Below are 22582 nucleotides of genomic sequence, written 5' to 3' on the forward strand. Positions count from 1 at the left end.
GTTGAAAACAATAGGAAAATATGAGGGAGTGAACAACTGACAACGTCACGCTACTTCCGGTAGGGGCAAGGTTTTTTTTTTAATCAGAGACCAAAAGTTGCGAACTTTATCGACGTTGTTCTACACTAAATCCTTTCAGCAAAAATATGGCAATATCGCAAAATGATCAAGTATGACACATAGAATGGATCTGCTATTCCCGTTTAAATAAAAAAATTTCATTTCAGTAGGCCTTTAAAGGCCTACTGAAACCCACTACTACCGACCACGCAGTCTGATAGTTTATATATCAATGATGAAATCTTAACATTATAACACATGCCAATACGGCCGGGTTAACTTATAAAGTGACATTTTAAATTTGCCGCTAAACTTCCGGTTCGAAACGCCTCTGAGGATGACGTATGCGTGTGACGTAGCCCGACGAACACGGGTATGCCTTCCACATTGAAGCCGATATGAAAAAGCTCTGTTTTCATTTCATAATTCCACAGTATTCTGGACATCTGTGTTCGTGAATCTGTTTCAATCATGTTCATTGCATTATGGAGAAGGAAGCCAAGCAAGCAAAGAAGAAAGTTGTCGGTGCGAAATGGACGTATTTTTCGAACGTAGTCAGCCACAACAGTACACAGCCGGCGCTTCTTTGTTTACATTCCCGAAAGATGCAGTCAAGATGGAAGAACTCGGATAACAGAGACTCTAACCAGGAGGACTTTTGATTTGGATACACAGACGCCTGTAGGGAACTGGGACAACACAGACTCTTACCAGGATTACTTTGATTTGGATGACAAAGACGCAGACGTGCTACTGTGAGTATGCAGCTTTGGCTTTTTTTTGCGTATGTACGTAACTTTTTTAAAATATATAAGCTTTATGAACCTTGGGTTAGGTGAACGGTCTTTTGGGCTGAGTGATTGTGTGTGTTGATCAGGTGTTTGTATTGTATTGGCGTGTTCTATGGAGCTAGGAGCTAGCAGAGGAGCTAGGAGCTAGCATAACAAACACGCAGGTGTTATTATGCAGGATTAATTTGTGGCATATTAAATATAAGCCTGGTTGTGTTGTGGCTAATAGAGTATATATATGTCTTGTGTTTATTTACTGTTGTAGTCATTCCCAGCTGAATATCAGGTACCGTGAGTATGCAGCCTTGGCTGCTAAACATTCGATAACTTGACCGTATGTGCGCGTCACGTACGTAACTTTTTAAAAATATATAAGCTTTATGAACCTTGGGTTAGGTAAACGGTCTTTTGGGCTGAGTGATTGTGTGTGTTGATCAGGTGTTTGTATTGTATTGGCGTGTTCTATGGAGCTAGGAGCTAGCAGAGGAGCTAGGAGCTAGCATAACAAACACGCAGGTGTTTTTATGCAGGATTAATTTGTGGCATATTAAATATAAGCCTGGTTGTGTTGTGGCTAATAGAGTATATATATGTCTTGTGTTTATTTACTGTTGTAGTCATTCCCAGCTGAATATCAGGTCACCCCCGGCTCTCACAGCATCTTCCCTATCTGAATAGCTTCAACTCCCCACTAGTCCTTCACTTGCACTTTACTCATCCACAAATCTTTCATCCTCGCTCAAATTAATGGGGAAATTGTCGCTTTCTCGGTCCGAATCTCTCTCACTTCATGCGGCCATCATTGTAAACAATAGGGAACTTTGCGTATATGTTCAACTGACTACGTCACGCTACTTCCGGTAGGGGCAAGCCTTTTTTTTATCAGATACCAAAAGTTGCAATCTTTATCGTCGTTGTTCTATACTAAATCCTTTCAGCAAAAATATGGCAATATCGCGAAATGATCAAGTATGACACATAGAATAGATCTGCTATCCCCGTTTAAATAAAAAAAATTCATTTCAGTAGGCCTTTAAACAACAACAAAAGAAACATGGTTGGTTACATACATAACGAGCACTAGGACCCGGCAGCAACCTACCAGCTGACCTACCAGCCATTTAAATAGGCTGGTCTTGCTCCCGCCCAGCGTCTCTCTCTCTCTCTCTCGCTCTCTCTGCTTGAAGCGAGCAGGATGACCCCCCAGTGACGGACAGGCCCATGTCTGACAGTCCAGGCACGCCACCCAGCACGCAGCCAGCCCCGCTCCAGTAACCCGGCGAAGCGCGCCCCGACAGGTGAGAGACTCCCACGGTGTCACTCCCACGGTGTCACCCCCGGCGTGTCCCCGCCCCCGGGGAGGCCCCATTGGTGGGTGTTTTTTATTTATTTATTTATTTTTTACTTGGTTGCTAGCTTCCAGCGCTGTGTCCTCATCCGCAGTCAAGATGGAGTGCGTGTGGAAGCCAGACGAGCAAGGACTTCAGCAGATTTTACAGCTGCTCAAGGAGTCCCAGTCGCCGGACACGTCCACGCAGAGATCCGTGCAGCAAGTATCCTTTCTCCAATAGAAATCATGATGACCAACGCTAGGCTAGCTTTAGCTGATGCTAACTGAATGGGTTATTACGGTCATTGCAACCTACGCAGGTGCCGACCTGTTGTTGTTTTTATTTGTTGTTGTTGTTATTGTTAGTTGTTGCAACATTGAAGCCCAAGCAGACCTTGTTTCCTTTGCAAGTTATGATTAAGGCCACGCTGAAATTGCATTCAATGGCTGCCAGTCAGACTGGATGCAACAGTGATCATGTTATTTAAGGTTTAATTAGTCTTATGATTATGCATAATAATATTGCATCATTTGCCTACTATTTAGTGCATACTAATGGACTAACAAGTCCAAAGCATGATGTCCTTATAGAGATGGAATTAATGGCTCTTTTAAAGGAGATGGATCTTTAGAAACTGGCTTATTATAGTTATTTTATCATGGAACAATCAATGGTAGTAGTTATAAGATAAGATGTGGCTCAGAATAATTAAAAGTTACATAAATATTACACTATTTGTATACTATATTCTGAATTATTGGCTGTACTTTTGTTGTTGTTTTGTAGTGGAAAGTCCAGGTTGTCAATGAGAACCAAAGTAGATTTAACACAAGAGTTTTATTTTACTCATAATCAAATGGTACAATGGTTGGGTTGAGTTGTCGAGCACACAGAAAGTTTTCCCCCGGGCGCGCCCGACAGCATGGAATAATGGCTACCTAAACACTCTCTTCGTTTGACTTTATCCCTTTCTTATCTCTCTTGTTAGTGCGTCAATGTCTTTTTGTTTTCCCTATCTGTTCCATAACAACTCGAATCCTTTAGACAGTCAACACATTCTGTAGACAGGTTGGCATGACTTAAAATTCACTTTTGTCCCACACCCGGGGACACAGAATAAAAGAGAAATCAAAATGAGCATACATTCTTGACAGACATGAAATGTAGGTCAAAGGTCAGAAATTCTACTACATACCCGCCTTCCAGGGTCTTAAGACCCTGGACCAAAACAATTTCTGATGTAGACCACTAAGTTAAATCTCTACCACAGATAGAGGCAAAAACCTCAATGTTTTTATACGAGGCAAAAATTCTGTCTATGACCCTCCTTCAGAGCGATCGCTGTTACCAGCCTGCAGTAAAACCATCTCACAGAACACAATTAGTGGCCTAAGCTTTGATTTAGTAAAGGAATAACAAATACTTTGATCATGAACATCATTGAACATAAATAGATGAATGTATATAGACTTATGACTGTAAGACATTTGCAAAAATATTTTTTCCGGCATTTGCAATGAATGTAGTTACCAATATTGTTAATTACCAATTGATTTTGAACACACAACTGAATTTCGTATGAGTCCATGTTTGATTAGTGCTCGTATAGATGGCTCGGTGGTGCCTCAGGCTGGTTGCCTGCCGACACCTCGTTGGGCTTTTGGCTGCCTTGGTGAAGAAAGAGATCCACTCAAACAGTCTGTCTCTGTCTCTTCTTGGGGTGTGGTTCAGTCCATTGGGCAGACTGTGCTATGGCATGTGCGCGCTGGCCGCTTTGGGGAAAACTCAGGTAGAGTTGGAGCTGTGGGGGCTTTGGTCCAGGCCCTCGGCTTGCTTCGGCACTCCCGATACTTCTTTCCACAGCTGCTGGAGTCCCGACGGACACATATTGGCTGGCAACCTTAGTCGTTCTCGTCATCGCTGGCAAGGTGTTGTCTCTCCTCTCGGTTCCTTCCAGTCAGGTATCGGGTGTTGGTCCTGGATTGGCTTTGACCGTGCCCCTCTTAGCGAGTGCAAGGGAATCTGGAGTGGCTGCTTTCATCCTCAAATCTGCACAGAGGAACTGGCACACAAATTCTACATTTTGCAAACTTACCATTTTGGTCTCATGGTTTTTCCGCCTTCCTAGGAAGCTGCTGGTCCTGAGAAGTGCTGATCTTGTGACTGAAGATGATAACCTGTTTTCTTAAAATGGGTGCCGTTGTTTGACCTAATCTTTTTGGGGAAACCATGTCGGGATATTAGATCATTCACAAAACATTTAATTACTGAATTGGCACCCTCCTTTGAGGTTGGGGTTGCTTTCGCCAACCACTGCAATTGTCAATCTAAATCATTACGTTCCCTTATTCTTGTACCGGATTGATCATATCGATTAAATAAAACCTCAACACGCTCAAACCTGACCCAATCCAAACTCACCTCCCCCCTCTGTCCCTCTCACAGGGACAGTGTTAGTCGTAGTAATAGTAATAGTAGTAGTGGTAGTAGTAGTAGTTTCAGAAACATCCAAGAAAAAGAAAAGGCAGCTGATAGTCAAGTGCAGCAAGAACAGAGGCGGAGGACAGGTCATGTTTGAGGTCACTGTTGTCTTTTGCAATAGTACTTTGATATTTTAAAACACCTAGTGAATTATTGTGGCCTCAATAATTCACTAAATAGTTGTATTTAATTTAGTCTATCTATGATGGGACAATGCACAGAAACATTAAGTTCAGAAACAGATATGTTCTGTATCAGATTATATCTAAATAGCTACTTTCCATCTGCAGTCCCTGGCTACCTAAATTAAAGGGATCCAAAAATCAAGCAATAAAATTATGACACTAATTAATCATAATAAATATATACATTCATAATAATCAATAATTAATCAAAAAATAATCATACTGTAGCATGTAATCAAATTAAGAAAAGTCATAAAATGCCCCTTCATGGACACATTCTTAATATACAATACAACCACACCTTATTTACATCATCACACAAAGACAATACATGCTCTTGTTCACATCTGTCATCATTCGTAACAACAACCAAGCTTTTAACAGCCATACCTCACAATTTACAACAAAAATGCTCTCATAGATAAATATAATACTCATTAAATTGATGTGTCAACATAATGCCCCTCTTAGTGACCGTGTGAGCAGCCTTGATTGCTCCAAAGCCACTTTTTAACTTCAAATTTTCTATTCCTTTTGTTATAACGTGGAGAAGGCTAATTGGTCTGTACATGTTCTGGTCTTCTTTATTTCCTGCTTTATGGATTTAATTATAGTAGCAGTTTCTCGACGTGGTAGGGAAAGTGTTTTCCGTTATTGATTTATTTATCAATTGTTGTTATACGAGCAATAATACAATCCTTAAATGTTTTTAGGAAGATAGTGTCCAACCCATATATATATCTCTAGATCGTGAGTCTGATAATGCAGTGAAGATTTTGTTTAACTTTGTTTCATTTGTTAATTCTAAAATTAGTCCATCCTGAATAAATGACAATTATTTGCACTGATTTTGAGGGACTTTTTATTCAGGGTTTGTACAGACTGGATGAAATGTTCATTAAAATTATTACTTATGTCCAGACTGTCTGCGATAGTAGCGCCATTGATATTTAATGTTATAGTGTTGTTTCTTGTTTGCTCTCTTTCCGTAAGTTTGTATCTGGTTTTCCATAACTTTCTAATGTTCCCTTTTGCAGCTTTGATTAATTCTAAGTGAAAGTCAGCCTTAGACTTCCGCATAAACATTGTAACTTTGTTCCTCCAAACTTTTAAAATCATACGATCTGTATTTAGACCTGTTTTAATTGCTCTTTTGAGAGCTGAGTCCCGATGTCTTTATTAGAATCCAAATTGTTTTATTAATCCAAGGTATTTTTATTTTAGCACTCTTCTTTCTGGTTTTGTATTAGTGTATTTACAGATGATATCTTTGATTTTTGTCATCCAATTGTAATTCTAGTAGGGCTGCTTATCCTTTGTATCATTGTAGAAGCCGTTTATAATATCCTTAAGTTTCTTTCTACGCGTCTTATTTAACCAGTCCAGATTAACGTCCCCCATGACGTTACTTCTTTCATACTATGCTGTTTGAGGATGTCTGAAAATGAATCGAGAAAAATGTCTTTATCTGTGGTCGGTCGGTATACTACAATTACCTTGAAATACATTTCTGAGGAAAATGTGATTTTAATTTCAACATACTCAAATTGATCTACTTTTAATGTTTTCCCTTTCATAAATCATAATTCCTTCCCGCTTTGTCACTCGATCTGTTTTTTCTGTAATTCTTGTCCCCCGGGACATTAATTAGAACGAAAGGTGTTGTGGGTTTTAACCATGTCTCTGATAGACAAGGTAATCCGGATTAGAGTCTGACAGTAACTGCTGTATTTGTTCAGTATGTTTCCTGTGGTAGAAAGTTTAATAATGCGGACACGTTTGTTACTGAATACTTTCTACAGACTTCTGTCTCTCTGCAACTTTGTGTATGTAATAAGCAACTATAAACATTTGATATGCTTAAATTTGTTTTAGCTCAGCTGTTGTGTAGCTGCTAGCTCTTTGTAGCCTACAGCAGGAATGTCCAAATTGCAGCCAATAGCTATGTTTTTAACAGACAACCGAAATAATTGAAAATGTGGTATTAGCGTATCGGTTCAATCAGCGGCAGCTACGCCCTGTTTTATCATTTGACCTAAATTTTTGGTTTCGTAGGCAGGACAGAGAGCAAAGGAACAATGTGGGTCATTAGTTGTCCATCTTATACCATGCTAATTGTTGTAAGGATAGTTCACATGAGCGGCCATACCTTGAGTCCCACCATATATAAGAGTCAAAAGGCTCCTATTATGAGTCGTCTAATTGGTGATCATACACTTTGGCGGTTTGGGTGGCAGGGCACACGGACGCACATCAGACAGCCAGTGCTAGGACAGTTGGAGCAGTCCCCGTCCTCCATTCCTTCCTGGGAGGCGTCCCCAGTAGTTGTCAGCTGATGTCGTGCTGTCAGGCAACATCAGGAAGTTCCTTCTGTGCGGTATTGAACTGTCAGGGCACAGTTCGTAAGCAGGTCATTACAAGGTGTGTGCAGGTTGACCACAAAGGAATGCTTCAAAGATTGTGTTGAACATTGTCCGTTGACACTTATGTCCAGCAGGTGTCTGTTTGTATCCTGCTGTTCGTCTTGCTGTGTGCGTCCTCTGTCACACCTGTATTTTTTGTGAGCATGTTCTGGCTACAACTCTGGAGCTTGTCTTGTTCAGAGAAGTTGGCAGTCCCCCGGCTGCTTAACTCCACCCTAGCTTGACCTAGGACAACCGTGACTACTACCCAAGTCCGTCTGTATGGTTTTACGTTTTGTTGAGGTTTTTTCCCTCCAGAATTTGGAACTCAAAACATGTACACCCATCGTTTTCATATCCTCTCGGTTAGTTCAAATGTGCATATCACGTTTTAAAATCACAGTCTTAACTATCCCATTAAATGTTAATCAATAACCCTAATTCAAAGATTATACATACTACTTCATGTGTATTTAAGTACCCTTTTAATTCACTTAAAGATTATCTATAAGTTAATTTAAACTATCATTTGTCTGTCAGTAGGTTCGAGCAATCTGTCATGCTTGCACTCTGACCTCCCGCTGTGCGTGATATTCTCCAAAACAAAAGATTGTTTTTATTCACGTTTCTCGTTATCTTTCAGCTAAATCTTTTAATCTTTTAACTTTTAACGTCCGCACTGTTTTTATTTTTGTTGTCTGCATTTTAATTTTGCTTTTATTTTCTTTCATTTCACTTTGTTGTCTGTGAAGCACTTTGAGTCTGCCCTTTGCATGAAAAACGCCACACAAACAAAGCTGCCCCTCTTTGCCTTGCCTGTCTCCGACTGGTTATCCAACCTAGTCACAACAAACACACAAGGCCATGCTCTACGCGCCAGGCCTAATCACACTTCTCCTCTTTTTAACACTTTACATATCGGCTCTTATTCTAATTATTAATGTAGGTTGTTATTTGTAATTATTATTCAGCACTATTCACAGCAAACAGTTGTAAAGTTATAGTTATTCGCATTATACTCTCAAAATCTATAGCTAACTGAAAGCTGTTGAGATTTGGTTTGCCTCCTTCATCTCAGTGGCCTAGTGGTTAGAGTGTCCGCCCTGAGATCGGCAGGTCGCAAGTTCAAACCCCGGCCGAGTCATACCAAAGACTAAAAAAATTTTTGGGAGCCATTACCTCCCTGCTTGGCACTCAGCATCATGGTTTGGAATTGGGGGTTAAATCACCAAAAATGATTCCCGGGCGCGGCACCGCTGCTGCCCACTGCTCCCCTCACCTCCCAGGGGGTGACCAAGGGGATGGGTCAAATGCAGAGGACAAATTTCACCACACTTAGTGTGTGTGTGACAATCATTGGTACTTTAACTTTAACTTTAACTTTATTCTGTCATGCCATTATCCTCTTCTTGCTCAACATCCAGAAGTATGGTGTACTGCAATGTGTAAATAAAAATAAATTACTCCAAATTAAAAATGTCAGACTACACTTTAAAGTTACCCGACTTAAACTTACTTTTATTAAATTGATTTCCAAACTAACCACCACCACAGCAGACATCTTCCTCAATCCTATCCCAATACTCCCATAAATTAGAAAGATGTTTCACAATAGTGGTTAAGTAGTTGTTTTGAGTAATAGATCTCAATATGGGGAAATTAATAAGACTAAATTTGCCCTAGTGTTTGAATGTTGTCTGTCTATCTATCTGTGTTGGCCCTGTGATGAGGTGACGACCTGTCCAGGGTGCAAAGTCAATTTGTGAAACAAAAATTAAAGTTGAATCAAGTGGAAATTGACAGAGTATATGAACTACATTCTTGAGAATAGTAATTGATCATTAATATGTTGGAAGCCGCATATTGAACATATTAAAGAAAAATATCCAAATCCATTGCCATTCGGTATAAAGTAAAACACATGCTGAATAAGAAATGTCTGCATATGTTATGTCATTCATTTATTTTTCCATATGTAATATTGTTTTGAAGTTTGGGGAAATGTTTATAGAAGAAATATAGACCCAATACTTAAACTTAAAAGGCTCATTTCAATAATACACAAAGCATTATTATTATGATCCTACCAATCCATTTTTTATAAGTTATATTGTGTTAAATGTTCAGATAATCTAATTTTAAAACAATGGCAATTATGTTTCGAGTAAAGAACAACAGCCTTCCAGTTTGTATTCTTATCTTATTTACATTATGAGGAGAAAACTATCATTTACGGGGAAGAATGATTTTTGAAATAGGTCAAGTAAAATAAAAATACAAATACAAATGTAATTCAGTTCTAGGAGTTAAATGATGGACCATCCTCAGTGATGAGCTGAACACATGTAGTTTTTTGTTATGGTTTAAGAGACCTTTGAAAGGTGAAGTTTTTGAACATTATGAAATATAGTAACAATTACTTTCATCTTTTATCGTTGATGTTCCAGGTAATTTAATGTTCAGTGAATGTATAGGATAATCTTTGGCTTCCGCCTATTCCTTTTTCGGTCATCCTTTTTCTTTTATTTTCTTTCTGTGTGTAAATGTGTATGAATGTTAATTTGTCTAATCTGTACTGTTAAACTGCTCACACAAACTGGTTAATTATATGACCAAAATAAACTTATTTCATTTATTCATTCATTATCTATTGCACTCATAGTTTTATTCCATTTTGCATGTAATTATTCCTATTGATTTCTTCCCATTTCACTCAACCAACCAAACAAACAATCTTCCTTCACCTGCTCTCTCTCTTTCTCTCTCAATACAAACACAATAATCCAAAATAATCAGTCTTATAAAATAATTTTAGCTCTAAATATGATTTAGGGCAGTGCTTTTCAACCCCCTTTTTTTCCAGTAAAATAAAGAAATAAAATACAGCATAATGTCATCAATTTCTGATTTATTAAATTGTATAACAGTGCACCATATTGCTCATTTGTTGTGGTCTTACTTGACTTATTTGGACAACAAAAAAATATAAGAATGACTAAAACGTTTTAAAAATTAAACAAGTGATTAAATTATAATAAAGATTTCTATACATATAATCAATCATCAACCTTCTTTGAATATTGTAATAGTGATTCATCTGGACTTGTGAACTTAATTCTAAATATTTATTTTGTTGAAGTATTATTCTATAATTATATTTATAAAGGATTTTGAATTGTCGCTATTTTAAAATATTTAAAATCTCAGGTACCCCCCTCCTTTGAGAACTACTGATTTTGCCTATAAATAATCCTTTGTCCCACACATCATTAGACTGTACAACTCCTCTTTGGGGGGGCTAGGATGACAGGGAATGCAAAACAATAACAGTACAATACTTTTTCATAACACGGTCGCTAATGCCTAGTTTCTCTTGTTATATTCTTATTTTACTGTTCTTTTTATTTTCCTTGTAATATTTTTCTATTTTGTTTCCATTTATACCCTTATTAGTTACTGTTTACTTTTTACTTCTTCTTCCTGAGGGAACTCTCCTGAAGTAATCAATAACGTGTTATCTGTCTATCTATCTGTCTATTATTACCCCGAGCACAATTCATAACGTCATGCTCATCTTGCAGACAGTTATTTCCATTTAGTTTTATTCTCTACATGTAATTCTACATGCACCAATGTCACATAGAAATGTGCTTTCTTTGTTATTTATTTACATTATTATTTCTGGTTTACTTGCTGTCTGTTTACTTAAGTTCTCATATTTTGGTCTGTCTTCCTTCTGATTAGAATTTGTTTAACGCTTCTCTACGTTTAGTTTTGACTATGGCGCTGAGTGTTGGCGATTCTTATCTGTACTTCCTCAGACTCTGATTCACAGATGTTTTTAGATGTTTTAGAATATAAATTGAAATTTTACTTCATCGTGATTATTCTTGAAATAATAATAATGTCAATATAATTAAATAATCAATTTACCTTTATTAAATATAATTTTATTTAATGTGTTTGCTATATCATTATTAATTCAAAGCTACAATGTGTTCCAACCTATGATGTGCGTGTGTGTGTGTGTGTGTGTTTGTCTCAACTTCCACACAGGAACTGGATGGATCAGATAAGCAACAAGGCTGTTCAATACAGTATATTACACACATAATTAATGACTAATGAATTTAACAATGCTTAAATGTCCCAGTCCACATGTATGTATTGATATTTAAATGTTTATTTATTCATATACAGTATATTTTATTTTTCCTATTATCAAAACCAACCTGTCAGCCTTCTCTTCAGATTGAGTACAGCTGTCCACTATATATATATAGTTTTTTATTTATTTATTTATTCTTTAAACCTAGCTCAATGCTAAACTAATCCAATGCTATGCTAGCTCAATGCTAACCTAGCTCAATGCTAACCTAGCTCAATGCTGGTTCAAAAAGGAGATTGCGCTTCTCAATGTGATTCAAGATGGAGTGCCAAACCCAAAAAAAAGTAATCCAGTAAATGTTTCAAAAATGTTTGAAAAGGTAGCACATCCCAAAATTAAGACTAGTAGGACAAAATACTCACATTTCACTTGATTTATTGCTCACATCAAAAAAGAGGAACGCTTACGCGTTTCGGCACGTGGCCTTCGTCAGAGCGTTTAAGAGTACATACAATTTCAGTGTCAATTTATACATACACACACACTCAGAGTTCACAACTGGGAATTGGATCCAATTACTGGGGAACCAATCACATGTCTTCTTCCTTGCTGATGCTGGGACCAATTTTCAGGTGGAGCTTCTGCAAAACACTGTTGTTAGGACTAGCATACACTAGATGGCACTGGACTGGATACTGGATGACTACAATGACACAGAAGGAACAATTATGTTAAAAAACATTTTAGGCTATAGTCATCATTGAGTCCATTTGGTGTCATAGTATTGAGTGTGTAGATCCAGAACATTTCTCTCTGTGATAGTTTTTTCAAAATATCTCCTCCTCTTTTGGGCATCATGATTTGTTCAATCCCATAGAATCTTAATGAAGAGGGTGAACCGTGGTTTGCTTCAGAGTAATGTCTTGCAATGGCATAGTCCATATTGCCTGTACGAATTGCTGTTTTGTGCTCAGATATTCTTTGTTTTAGCGGCCTTTTGGTTTTTCCAATGTAGGCTAAGCTACAGGGACATAATAGCATGTAGACCACATGAGTTGACTTACAGTTGATGAATTCCCTTATTGGAATTTTCTTCCCAGTGTGAGGATGGTTAAATGATTTAGTTTTTGTTGTATTGTTACAGCAGGCACAGTTACCACATCTATACATGCCTGTTGTTGTTGTTGTTGTCAACCATGTGGTGGTCTTTTTGGGAATCATATTCTTATACATGACCATGTTTTTAATTGTAGGCGCTCTCCTGAAAGCAAAAAGAGGTGCTAACCTAGCTGTGTCACACCTCTTCGAACCAAGTCTCGTGCAGCTGTCACTCACACAGCCTCGTCACAATGACACACTCTTATCTCATAATGTCTCCCAGCTGAGACTCCTTTTTCTTTTATATGCGTCACACACGCACTCACACACAGAGAATTTACCAGAGAGCGAAAGCCTTTTTTCCGTATTTATAGTTTCAATGCCTTCTTACAACTATAATATCGCACAGTCTCAATCACCAGCACAGTTAAAAATAAATGCAACAGTCAACTATTTTTCTCCTCCAGAAGCACAGCTGTATCATATCAGAACCTTAATAATAAGAAACAACATTTATCATTCACTCTTAGATGGACAAATAGCCAAGGGGGGGAGGGAATTCTGGACTTCCCTGCTTAGGCTGCTGCCCCCGCGATCCAACCTCCGAGAGCGGAATAAGATAATTAAATGGATAGATCATTCACTCATATGTTTTCTGTACATAAACTTTGTCTACTTTCTCACAAGCACACACATTTTAGACAATTTCCCAACTTTTACAGATCAGCGGGGCTGTGAGAAAAAGCGTGAAGGGAGGGGAGGGGAGAGGTTGCGTGAGGGAGGGGGAATACCGAGAGGTATAATGTTTGCCTTTCAGAAGAGGGGAATAGACAATTAGAGGGGAATTAAAACAGATAAGAAAACAGGTGCTACACAAAAGTTATTAAATTACGCATATATCTAAATGTACCAACATAAACTGACTCACTCAATACACACACATTTCAGCATTCATCATTATACACACATTTATAAATTACAATACCACCCCATGTCCGGACAAATATAAACAACTAATGCACGCATGCTTTTGTGGAATCGGCCGTCTCATATCACAAAAACCATGTTCCATCATTGCTCATACAACGGCGATTAACCCGTTTCATTGAAGCAGCACCTGCGTTATCCTTCCTGACCAACACGGATAACCGGCCTAAGGCGCTGTAGAATCACTAGGAATCACCCAACAATCCTACAGTACATCGTGTCTGGTCAGTCCATATAGTTTCACCAAGGCTCTACCATTTGGAGCCCTTAACTCTATCCATCTATACTGCAGAAAATTTCCAAATTCGTGACAACTTGGCTCAGTTGATCTCCTTTACCGGAGTCACTGAACGATCACCTTATATCAGGCTTTTTACCCGGCTGCAGTTTCCACATAGACCGATACGTAGGACCTTCATAGACGTCATAAATTTGTGTGGGCCAAATGTCACACCAGTTAGCAAACCTTGCCGTAAATTTCGCTGTGTCCAACTCCGGCTAACCTAATGTACTTGCAGAAAAAAGCATCCTCTGCCAACAACGACAGAGGATGAAGAGGTTAAAAGAAATTTTTCGTCTCACATCGTCTATGCTTCAAAAACACTCCAAACCACCAAAATTGTATTAACAATCCCCTTATAGCTAAAAACAAGAAATCACAAGTTTTCAACAAACACACAGACAAATCATCACATATAAAACAACTCAAGCCAACCAACACATGCCCCAGTCTAGGTTGTTTTTGGAGAACCTGCTAGGCCTATCTTTTATGAAAAAAAAATTCAGTTTTCGTCTTACCGATCCCGTTTCTCTTCAGACAGACAACTTTTACACAATAAGCAAAATAGCTTACCTTGTATTAGATGCGCGCGTGCAAGCGTTGTCTGCCTGAGAGAGAAGCCGGGAGCGGATGTTAACTTGCAGAGTTCTGGACCATCCTGTTCGTGACGCCAATTTGTGTAGTGGAAAGTCCAGGTTGTCAATGAGAACCAAAGTAGATTTAACACAAGAGTTTTATTTTACTCATAATCAAATGGTACAATGGTTGGGTTGAGTTGTCGAGCACACAGAAAGTTTTCCCCCGGGCGCGCCCGACAGCATGGAATAATGGCTACCAAAACACTCTCTTCGTTTGACTTTATCCCTTTCTTATCTCTCTTGTTAGTGCGTCAATGTCTTTTTGTTTTCCCTATCTGTTCCATAACAACTCGAATCCTTTAGACAGTCAACACATTCTGTTGACTGTTGGCATTCTGTTGGCATGACTTAAAATTCACACAGAATAGAAGAGAAATCAAAATGAGCATACATTCTTGACAGACATGAAATATAGGTCAAAGGTCAGAAATTCTACTACTGTTTTTTTTTTTACTGTCAACATTCCATAAGTTGGTGCCATTTCCCTATTCTTTAAAAGTGACATCATTGTTTTGAATTCACCCTCACCTATAAAACTGTCACAATCCGTGGCCCAGATCATGTTTTGGTATTTTCGGTTAGTTTAGGACTCCCTCAGTTCCTGTTTTGTGTACCCCTGAATTTTTTTTGGTTGCCATGGTTGCTTATTATTTTCACCTGCCTCTGATTGGTGTTCGGGACGCTCACCTGTTCCCCGAGCACTAATCAGAGGCATTATTTAAGCCTGCCTTTGCCGGTCAGTCGGCCTGGCTTCTTTGTTTGATACACGCAACCTGCTACGTGAGTATTGCTTGTATCATAGTCTATGCTAAGTGGTAGTGATGGTTCCGGCAACACCAATGCATCGGCGCATGTGGACTTGAAGTGGGTGTGGCATGGATGATTGTTTGGCGCCCAATAAAAGACTTGATGGAGGATTCTTCAAAAGCAAAACCCTGTGTCGGTGCGCGTACCGCTTTTAGAAAGTCACGTGACCGATCATGAGCTGTTTCGGTCACGTGACCGGTACGTGAACTGTGTCGCACTAACGCCTCCTCTGTGCCCTGTGAGCGGGAGAAAGCCGGAGAAATAATAACTAGGAAGAGAAATCGTCAAAAATTTAATATGTTGGAAAAACTGTTTTTTTTTAAATATGTGTATTAAAAAAATTCCCAGTCCACACGCATCCTCATTCACAACACGTTCTCTTAGATTTCCATGTTATGATACATGCTCATATTATTTATTGACTGTATCTAAAAAAAGATAAAAATATATTTTTATTTAAATGAAGATATGAAATAATCCTAAATGAAATACAATGACTTGGTTTATATTATTGTATATACTAGGTCATAAAATCAGTGTCAGTTGAGTCGGTCCATAGGTTGCCTGTAGAGATTTTTAATGTCCAGCAGATGTCAGTATTTAGTGACAGTATCGACACAGTATCAATACAGTTTTGCAATGTGTCGAAACGCCTCATCAACACATCACTACTAAGTGATAGCCTTAGCTTCCAGTGCGATCGACACGTTGTTCCTTCGTCTTGTTTTTCTGTTTTTGGTGCTTCTTTGATTTTCGAAAAGTAAATCAAGTTCCTACCCGCACGTCCTGTCCGGAGTGGTCCGTTTGCATCCCGGAGGAACAAACCTCGCAGCAAGCTGCGACCCCCCGCACGTAACAGAAAGAGGCCAGGCCGACTGATCGGCAAAGGCAGGCTTAAATAATGCCTCTGATTAGTGCTCAAGGCACAGGTGAGCGTCCCAAACACCAATCAGAGGCTGGTGAAAATAATAAGCAACCAAAACAAACTCAGGGGTACACAAAACAGGAACTGAGGGAGTCCAAAACTAACCGAAAATACCAAAACATTATCCTGGCCACGGATCATGACATAAAATGTTGTTGCACAAAATGTATTTTAGCAATAGAGGGAAAAATACACAAATAAGTAGGTGAAGTGAATTACATTTATATAGCGCTTTTCTCAAGTGACTTAAAGCGCTTTACATTGTGAAACCCAATATCTGAGTTACATTTTTAAACCAGTGTGGGTGGCACTGGGAGCAGGTGGGTAAAGTGTCTTGCTCAAGGACACAACGGCTGAAAATACGGTAAAAAAATGGAACATATTTATTGTTATGAATGTGTCTGTTACTACATTATTTATATATATATATATATATATATATATATATATATATATATATATATATATATATATATATATATATATATATATATATATATATATATATATATATATATATATATATATATATATATATATATATATATATATATATATATATATATATATATATATATATATATAGACTTACAGTGTGTATATAAAACGTTGATGGAGGGTTTTAAAGTTGTTTAGAGGGCTCCAATAGAGACTGCTATTAGCCGCATCTTCCAAGCTTTTTTTTATCATCTTTAAAACTCTAAAAAAAAAAGTGTGTTCTTGTCTCTCATAATGATTGTGAACAATAGGCAAAATTCCACAAAAAAATGCAGTTCCCTTTTTGCAGTTCGCAAACGTCACACATCTGTCATTCACAACATTGCATTTTGCAAACAACCGGGGTGGCACCCTATCACGTAAAAAAGTTAACCAATCATTATTATACTGTATAAACTTGCAACTAATGGAATTATGAGTGCTGCACATAAAAAGCATTCGACTGCCCCTCAGTCAAGATGGCAAAGTATGTAAATTACAACAGTAATTACGCCTCACTGTCATGTTTATTACGGTTTGATTTGTCTTATGACTCTGCGTTGTAATAATTAAAATACACATTTTTTGCATACTATTTAGTGCTTGCAGCGTATACAAATGTAATAACCTTAAAGCTGTATAGTAGGAATGCCACAACATTCATTCACAGTATTGTAATTTATCAGACGACTGTGGTGCCAATCTATCATGTAAAAAACTTTTAAAGGAAACAAATCATTAATACTGTGTAAACTTGCAATGTAGTTATGACTAACGCTGCACTTAAAATGCACATATGGGCTGCCCCTAAGTCAAGATATCAGATGAGTACTCCAATAGTAATCACGCCTCAGTGTCGTGTTGATTAAGGTTTGATTTGTTTCATGACTGTGGATCTTAATAATCAAATCACATTTTTTTTGTGCACCATGTTTTGTAGTGGCAGCACATTCACATGCAAAAACAAGGGAAAGAAAATAATAGAAAAGTGATTCTGAAACTTTTTCCACAATATACCACCTCAGAAAACTCTTGGCTCTCCAAGTACCATCGTAATGACCAACGTTAAAATACAGTAGCATAGTTGGCCTCAATATAAATAAGAAACAAGGCAGAGGTTAGGTTTAACAAGTATATTTAATATTTTTGGCCACACTGTTTGAATATTTAACAAAGATTTTTTGGCATACAACTATATGACTTAGACAAACTTTATTGATCCACAAGGGAAATTGTTGCACACAGTAGCTCAGTTACAAAGGATGGCAAGGATAATGCACACAATGGCACAAAAAAAGGGCGAAAACAAAAGGTATTAAGTAGACTAAAAATTTACCATAGTAGTAATATAAAATATAACATATATGTAATATTTACATATTGTGTGTATATATATATATATGTGTATATATATATATATATATATATATATATATATATATATATATATATATATATATATATATATATATATATATATATATATATATACATATATATATATATATATATATATATATATATATATAACCCACCCTAGGGAGGTGTTTAGGGCACGTCCGACCGGTAGGAGGCCACGGGGAAGACCCAGGACACGTTGGGAAGAGTATGTCTCCCGGCTGGCCTGGGAACGCCTTGGGATCCCCCGGGAGGAGCTGGACGAAGTGGCTGGGGAGAGGGGAGTCTGGGCTTCCCTGCTTAGGCTGCTGCCCCCGCGACCCGACCTTGGATAAGCGGAAGAAGATGGATGGATGGATATATATATATATTATATTATATGTTTATATAATATATACAATATATAACAATTACCATGTACAATATTACAATATATGTAACAGCTGCAGCAAAAAAAGGGCAGCATAAAATAGAGAGTAGATCCAGCAGAAAATATACATTATAAACAAAGAGAGGTAGCTAACATAGAAGGTGTCAGGTCATAGATAGATATCATCTATTGGTGTATGGCGAGTGATTATACAGCTGGATGGAGTGTGGAAGGAAGGAGTTCTTGAATCGAACACTGTAGGAACGAAGCTGAAAGAGCCTGTTGGAGTATGAACTCTGCTGTTGGAGTATGAACTCTGCTGTCCCTCAATTGTCAGGTGGAGTGGGTGGGCAGGATTTTCCATGATGGCGAGCAGTTTGTCCAGTCTCCTCCTGTCCCTCACTAACACAAACGCCTCCAACCGCGTGCCAACAGTTTGGCCGGCTTTCCGAATCAGTTTGTCAATCCGGTTTAAGTCCCTTTTGCTGGTGCTGCTCCCCCAACAAACCACTGCAAAGTACAGGGCACTGGCCACCACAGACTGAAAAAATGTCTCCCAACAGTTTGCTGCACACATTAAAGGACCTAAGCTTCCTCAGAAAAAAGAGTCTACACATACCCTTGTATACAGCTTTGTTGTTGTCCTTGCAGTCCAGTCTGCTGGTCAAGTGGACTCCCAGGTACTTGTACTGCCCCGCTACTGCCACCTCCCGGCCCTGGATGTTGATGGGCTCCACAGGGGTCATTTTCTTCTTGGAGTACCACAATTTGAAAATCACTGTAATAGAATATATAATGTGCCATGAATAATACATAGTTCAGTGTCTATAGACGTTTCATTTATCCAGTCCATTACATTCGCAAGGTGTTCAGTCGATCGCAACTGGACTGTTTGGTTTGTCTTAGAAGACGAGCAGGCTTCATCAGTCTGACCAATGACGCCTGCTCGGATGGGAAGCGAAACGTCTTCTAAGACACACCCAACAGTCCACTTGCATGTGATTGAATGCCCTGTGAATACAGTAGCTTATTCCAGTGTTTCCCACACAATCAGGCCCGCCAAACAGAGATTTGGCATTACCTCTTAGGTGTCCGTATGCATCGTACACACCTGGTCTGCCAGAGAATAAGAACACGTTGCAAGAGGGGATCAGTGTTGCTAGCTTAGTGGCTGTGTTGCTATATTCAGCGAGTATTCAGACCCCTCTAGATTCCAAGGGTGTAACGGAGGGTAAATGTATACAAGACACTCTATTCAGTCATGAATTTGGCCTGTGTTCTGGCGAGACATGCTCCCCATTGGAATTCATGCACGCACTGCATTTGTGCAGGTATTTCTTGCGACTGTACCACTAAATCATGCTATTTTTTTATTTTATTATTTTTAATCATTTAATATTCGTGTTTTAAATTACAAAAACATAACAAAAAATCTAATATACGATTTATTAGGTTATGGTTTCTTGTGAAGATGTCAAAAATCAAATTAGACTTAGACTTCCTTTTTATTGTCATTCAAATTTGAGCTTTACAGTACAGATAAGAACAACATTTTGTTGCATTAGCTCATGGATGTGCAGGATAAAAAAAGCAATAAGGTGCAGATATAAATAAATAAATTACAGTACAGATAAATATATTGCACTTTTGCATATGCATCCACGTTTATGGATGTATGTTATATTGTCTTTATATTCCAGCCAGTTAATCCATTTTTGGGGGGAATTGAGGGTATTATTTTAATGTGTTCAAGAGTCTTACGGCCTGAGGGAAGAAGCTGTTACGGAACCTGGAGGTTCTGCTACGGAGGCTGCGGAACCTCTTTCTAGAGTCCAGCAGTGAAAACAGTCCTTGGTGGGGGTGGGAGGAGTCTCTGCAGATTTTCTGAGCCCTGGTCAGGCAGCGGCTTTTTGCGATCTCCTGGGTAGGAGGAAGAGGATTCCTGATGATCTTTTCCGCCGTCCTCACCAAAATGCCGCAAGTTGGGAGCACTTTTGGTTTATTTAATTAATCATGCATTTGTTTATAGTGTGAAACATGGAAATTACAGAATAAAGTAAACATAGCGTGACAAGTATATAACGATTGTACTCTCGTGAAAGATTCCTTCGATGTGCAATTACAATTCCGTGTTTTCAGGATTCATACACATGCGCAGCTGCAGGAAGTGCATACCGGTCCGTGGAATCGATTGGTACCGGGCCGCACGCACATGAAAAAAAAAATATATATATATATATTTTTTATTTTTTATTTTTATTAAATCAACATAAAAAACACAAGATACACTTACAATTAGTGCACCAACCCAAAAAACCTCCCTCCCCCATTTATACTCATTCACACTCATTCGCACAAAATGGTTGTTACTTTCTGTTATTAATAATTCTGGTTCCTACATTATATATCAATATAGATCAATACAGTCTGCAGGGATACAGTCCGTAAGCACACATGATTGTATTTTTTTATTACAAAAAAAAATAAAAATACCATACCCCCCTACCCCCCCTACAAATTTGCTAGCGTTGACCGGTCCGCACTTACAAAAAGGTTGGGGACCACTGGTTTACAGGGCCTCCCCCCCAATTTGCATATTTCTGTGGCGATGGGGAGCTTAATAATCAAATCACGTCAGGATGGTGGCGTGGTCAATATGACGCTATCACATAACTTGTATAATCGGCGTTGATGTATGTATTTTCTTTAAAAAAGCTGAATTTTTTTAAAAAACAAATCTGTTATTAGTAATTAATATTAACATATATTTTTTCTCATCGTTTTGCTCTATTTTTCAATTGTTGCTGCTTATTATTGTACTTCATTGAGAATGTTTCTAGAGACTTCTCCAATCCTTTTAGTGACTTTTTCTTTATTGAAAACAACTAGCAACAAATGTAGCATCTTTTTCTGGTGTTAGTGTTTTCTCTTGCTCGATGTCTGCGACGAACTGCGAGGTCACTCTTGCTTCGCGCTGTTGCTCCAATTGGACTTTCTTTCCTTTTAAAAGTCACCACATTTGTTTTAACATTTACACATCACACATTTTGTAGAAGGCTGTCCACGGGTACATGTCGGATATATTAAAAGTACATCCACATTGCAGACTTGCTTCCCCCGCTCCAGACAATCGCGTGGGTCTTGTCTACGCCATCACAAAATCCTGTTTTTGGATCAAAGTGAGTTTTTGGTGCATCACGAGACAATAGTGCACAAATAATAGGCTATGCACTGTATATGTACATTCATACTTTATATTCCCTAAATGTGTTTACATGTAAAATAAAAAACTAATGGTCTAGTTTGAATTTTGCCATATCTACTCACAGGGCATGATGTCGATAGATAAAAGGGATGGATTTAAAAGATGTGCCCTTGCGACTAATTACAGAGTAATATCAGTGTCTACGTCTGTCTGTCAGTTTTTGCGATTCTTTGCTTTGCGCTTGGAGGAATTTGATATCTCCCAACTAATGTCCGCTGAGACTGGAGGATGAACCGATATTAAATTTTTTCATGTGTTCAAGGTCATTGCTATAGTCCTCGGATAAAAATGTTTCCAAACCTGATCTGTGCTTTTATGTCCCGTCTATCAAAGGTTGCAGTATTTCAGGACTTGTGACACGGTGCTTGAAGCTGGTGATCAATAACAGCAGCAGTCAACAACTATGTCATTTATGACACAAGTACACATCTAAGGGCAGCATGTACACATGCTAAATTTGTAGTTGTTTTTCCTCAACCGCTTCTCCCCACAGAGACTGGAGCAGCTTAACCAGTTTCCAGACTTCAACAACTACCTGATATTTGTTCTGACCAAGCTCAAATCCGAAGGTAAGAAGCCAATCTCTTGTGGCTTTTTTTGTTCCTCGATGCACAACCAACGAACGAGCGCGTCGCAGCCAGGTTCCATCGGCCAATGGCTCCGCTGACCCGATGAGGGCGCTCGGAATATGGGTCGCTCTAATTATAAACCTGATTCCTGGCACTGCTGAGCTCTTGACTCCGGCGTCTGCACTGCAATGACCTACATGTCTTTGGCGTCAAGACATTGCTGTCAGACACGCGCTGGCTGTAACTATTCCCCACAGTTATAATGACAGTGTTATTTAATACTGTCGGCTCTGTGCTGTGTATATATTATATTATTTTAATCATTATTGTGTGTGTGTGTTTGTGTGTGTGTGCGTGTGTGTGCGTGTGTGTGTGTGTGTGTGTGTGTGTGTGTGTGTGTGTGTGTGTGT

At 38.5% G+C, this 22582-nt stretch overlaps 1 protein-coding gene across 2 annotated transcripts in view; it reads left to right on the top strand.

Annotated features, from left to right (window-relative positions):
* The first annotated feature begins 2031 nt into the window (after nt 1-2031).
* Nucleotides 2032-22582, top strand: part of tnpo1 (transportin 1) — a 112869-nt gene continuing 92318 nt past the window's right edge. For both annotated transcript variants that reach the window (XR_009827094.1, XM_062056948.1), the window contains exons 1-3: nt 2032-2149; nt 2268-2404; nt 22097-22172. Coding sequence is in view for 1 of the 2 variants with exons in the window: in XM_062056948.1 (XP_061912932.1) it covers nt 2300-2404; nt 22097-22172 (181 nt within the window). In the remaining variant the exon portion in view is untranslated. The remainder of the gene's footprint in view (nt 2150-2267; nt 2405-22096; nt 22173-22582) is intronic.

The sequence above is a fragment of the Entelurus aequoreus genome, linkage group LG08, assembly GCF_033978785.1.
Source record: "Entelurus aequoreus isolate RoL-2023_Sb linkage group LG08, RoL_Eaeq_v1.1, whole genome shotgun sequence".
NCBI classification, from domain to species: domain Eukaryota; kingdom Metazoa; phylum Chordata; class Actinopteri; order Syngnathiformes; family Syngnathidae; genus Entelurus; species Entelurus aequoreus.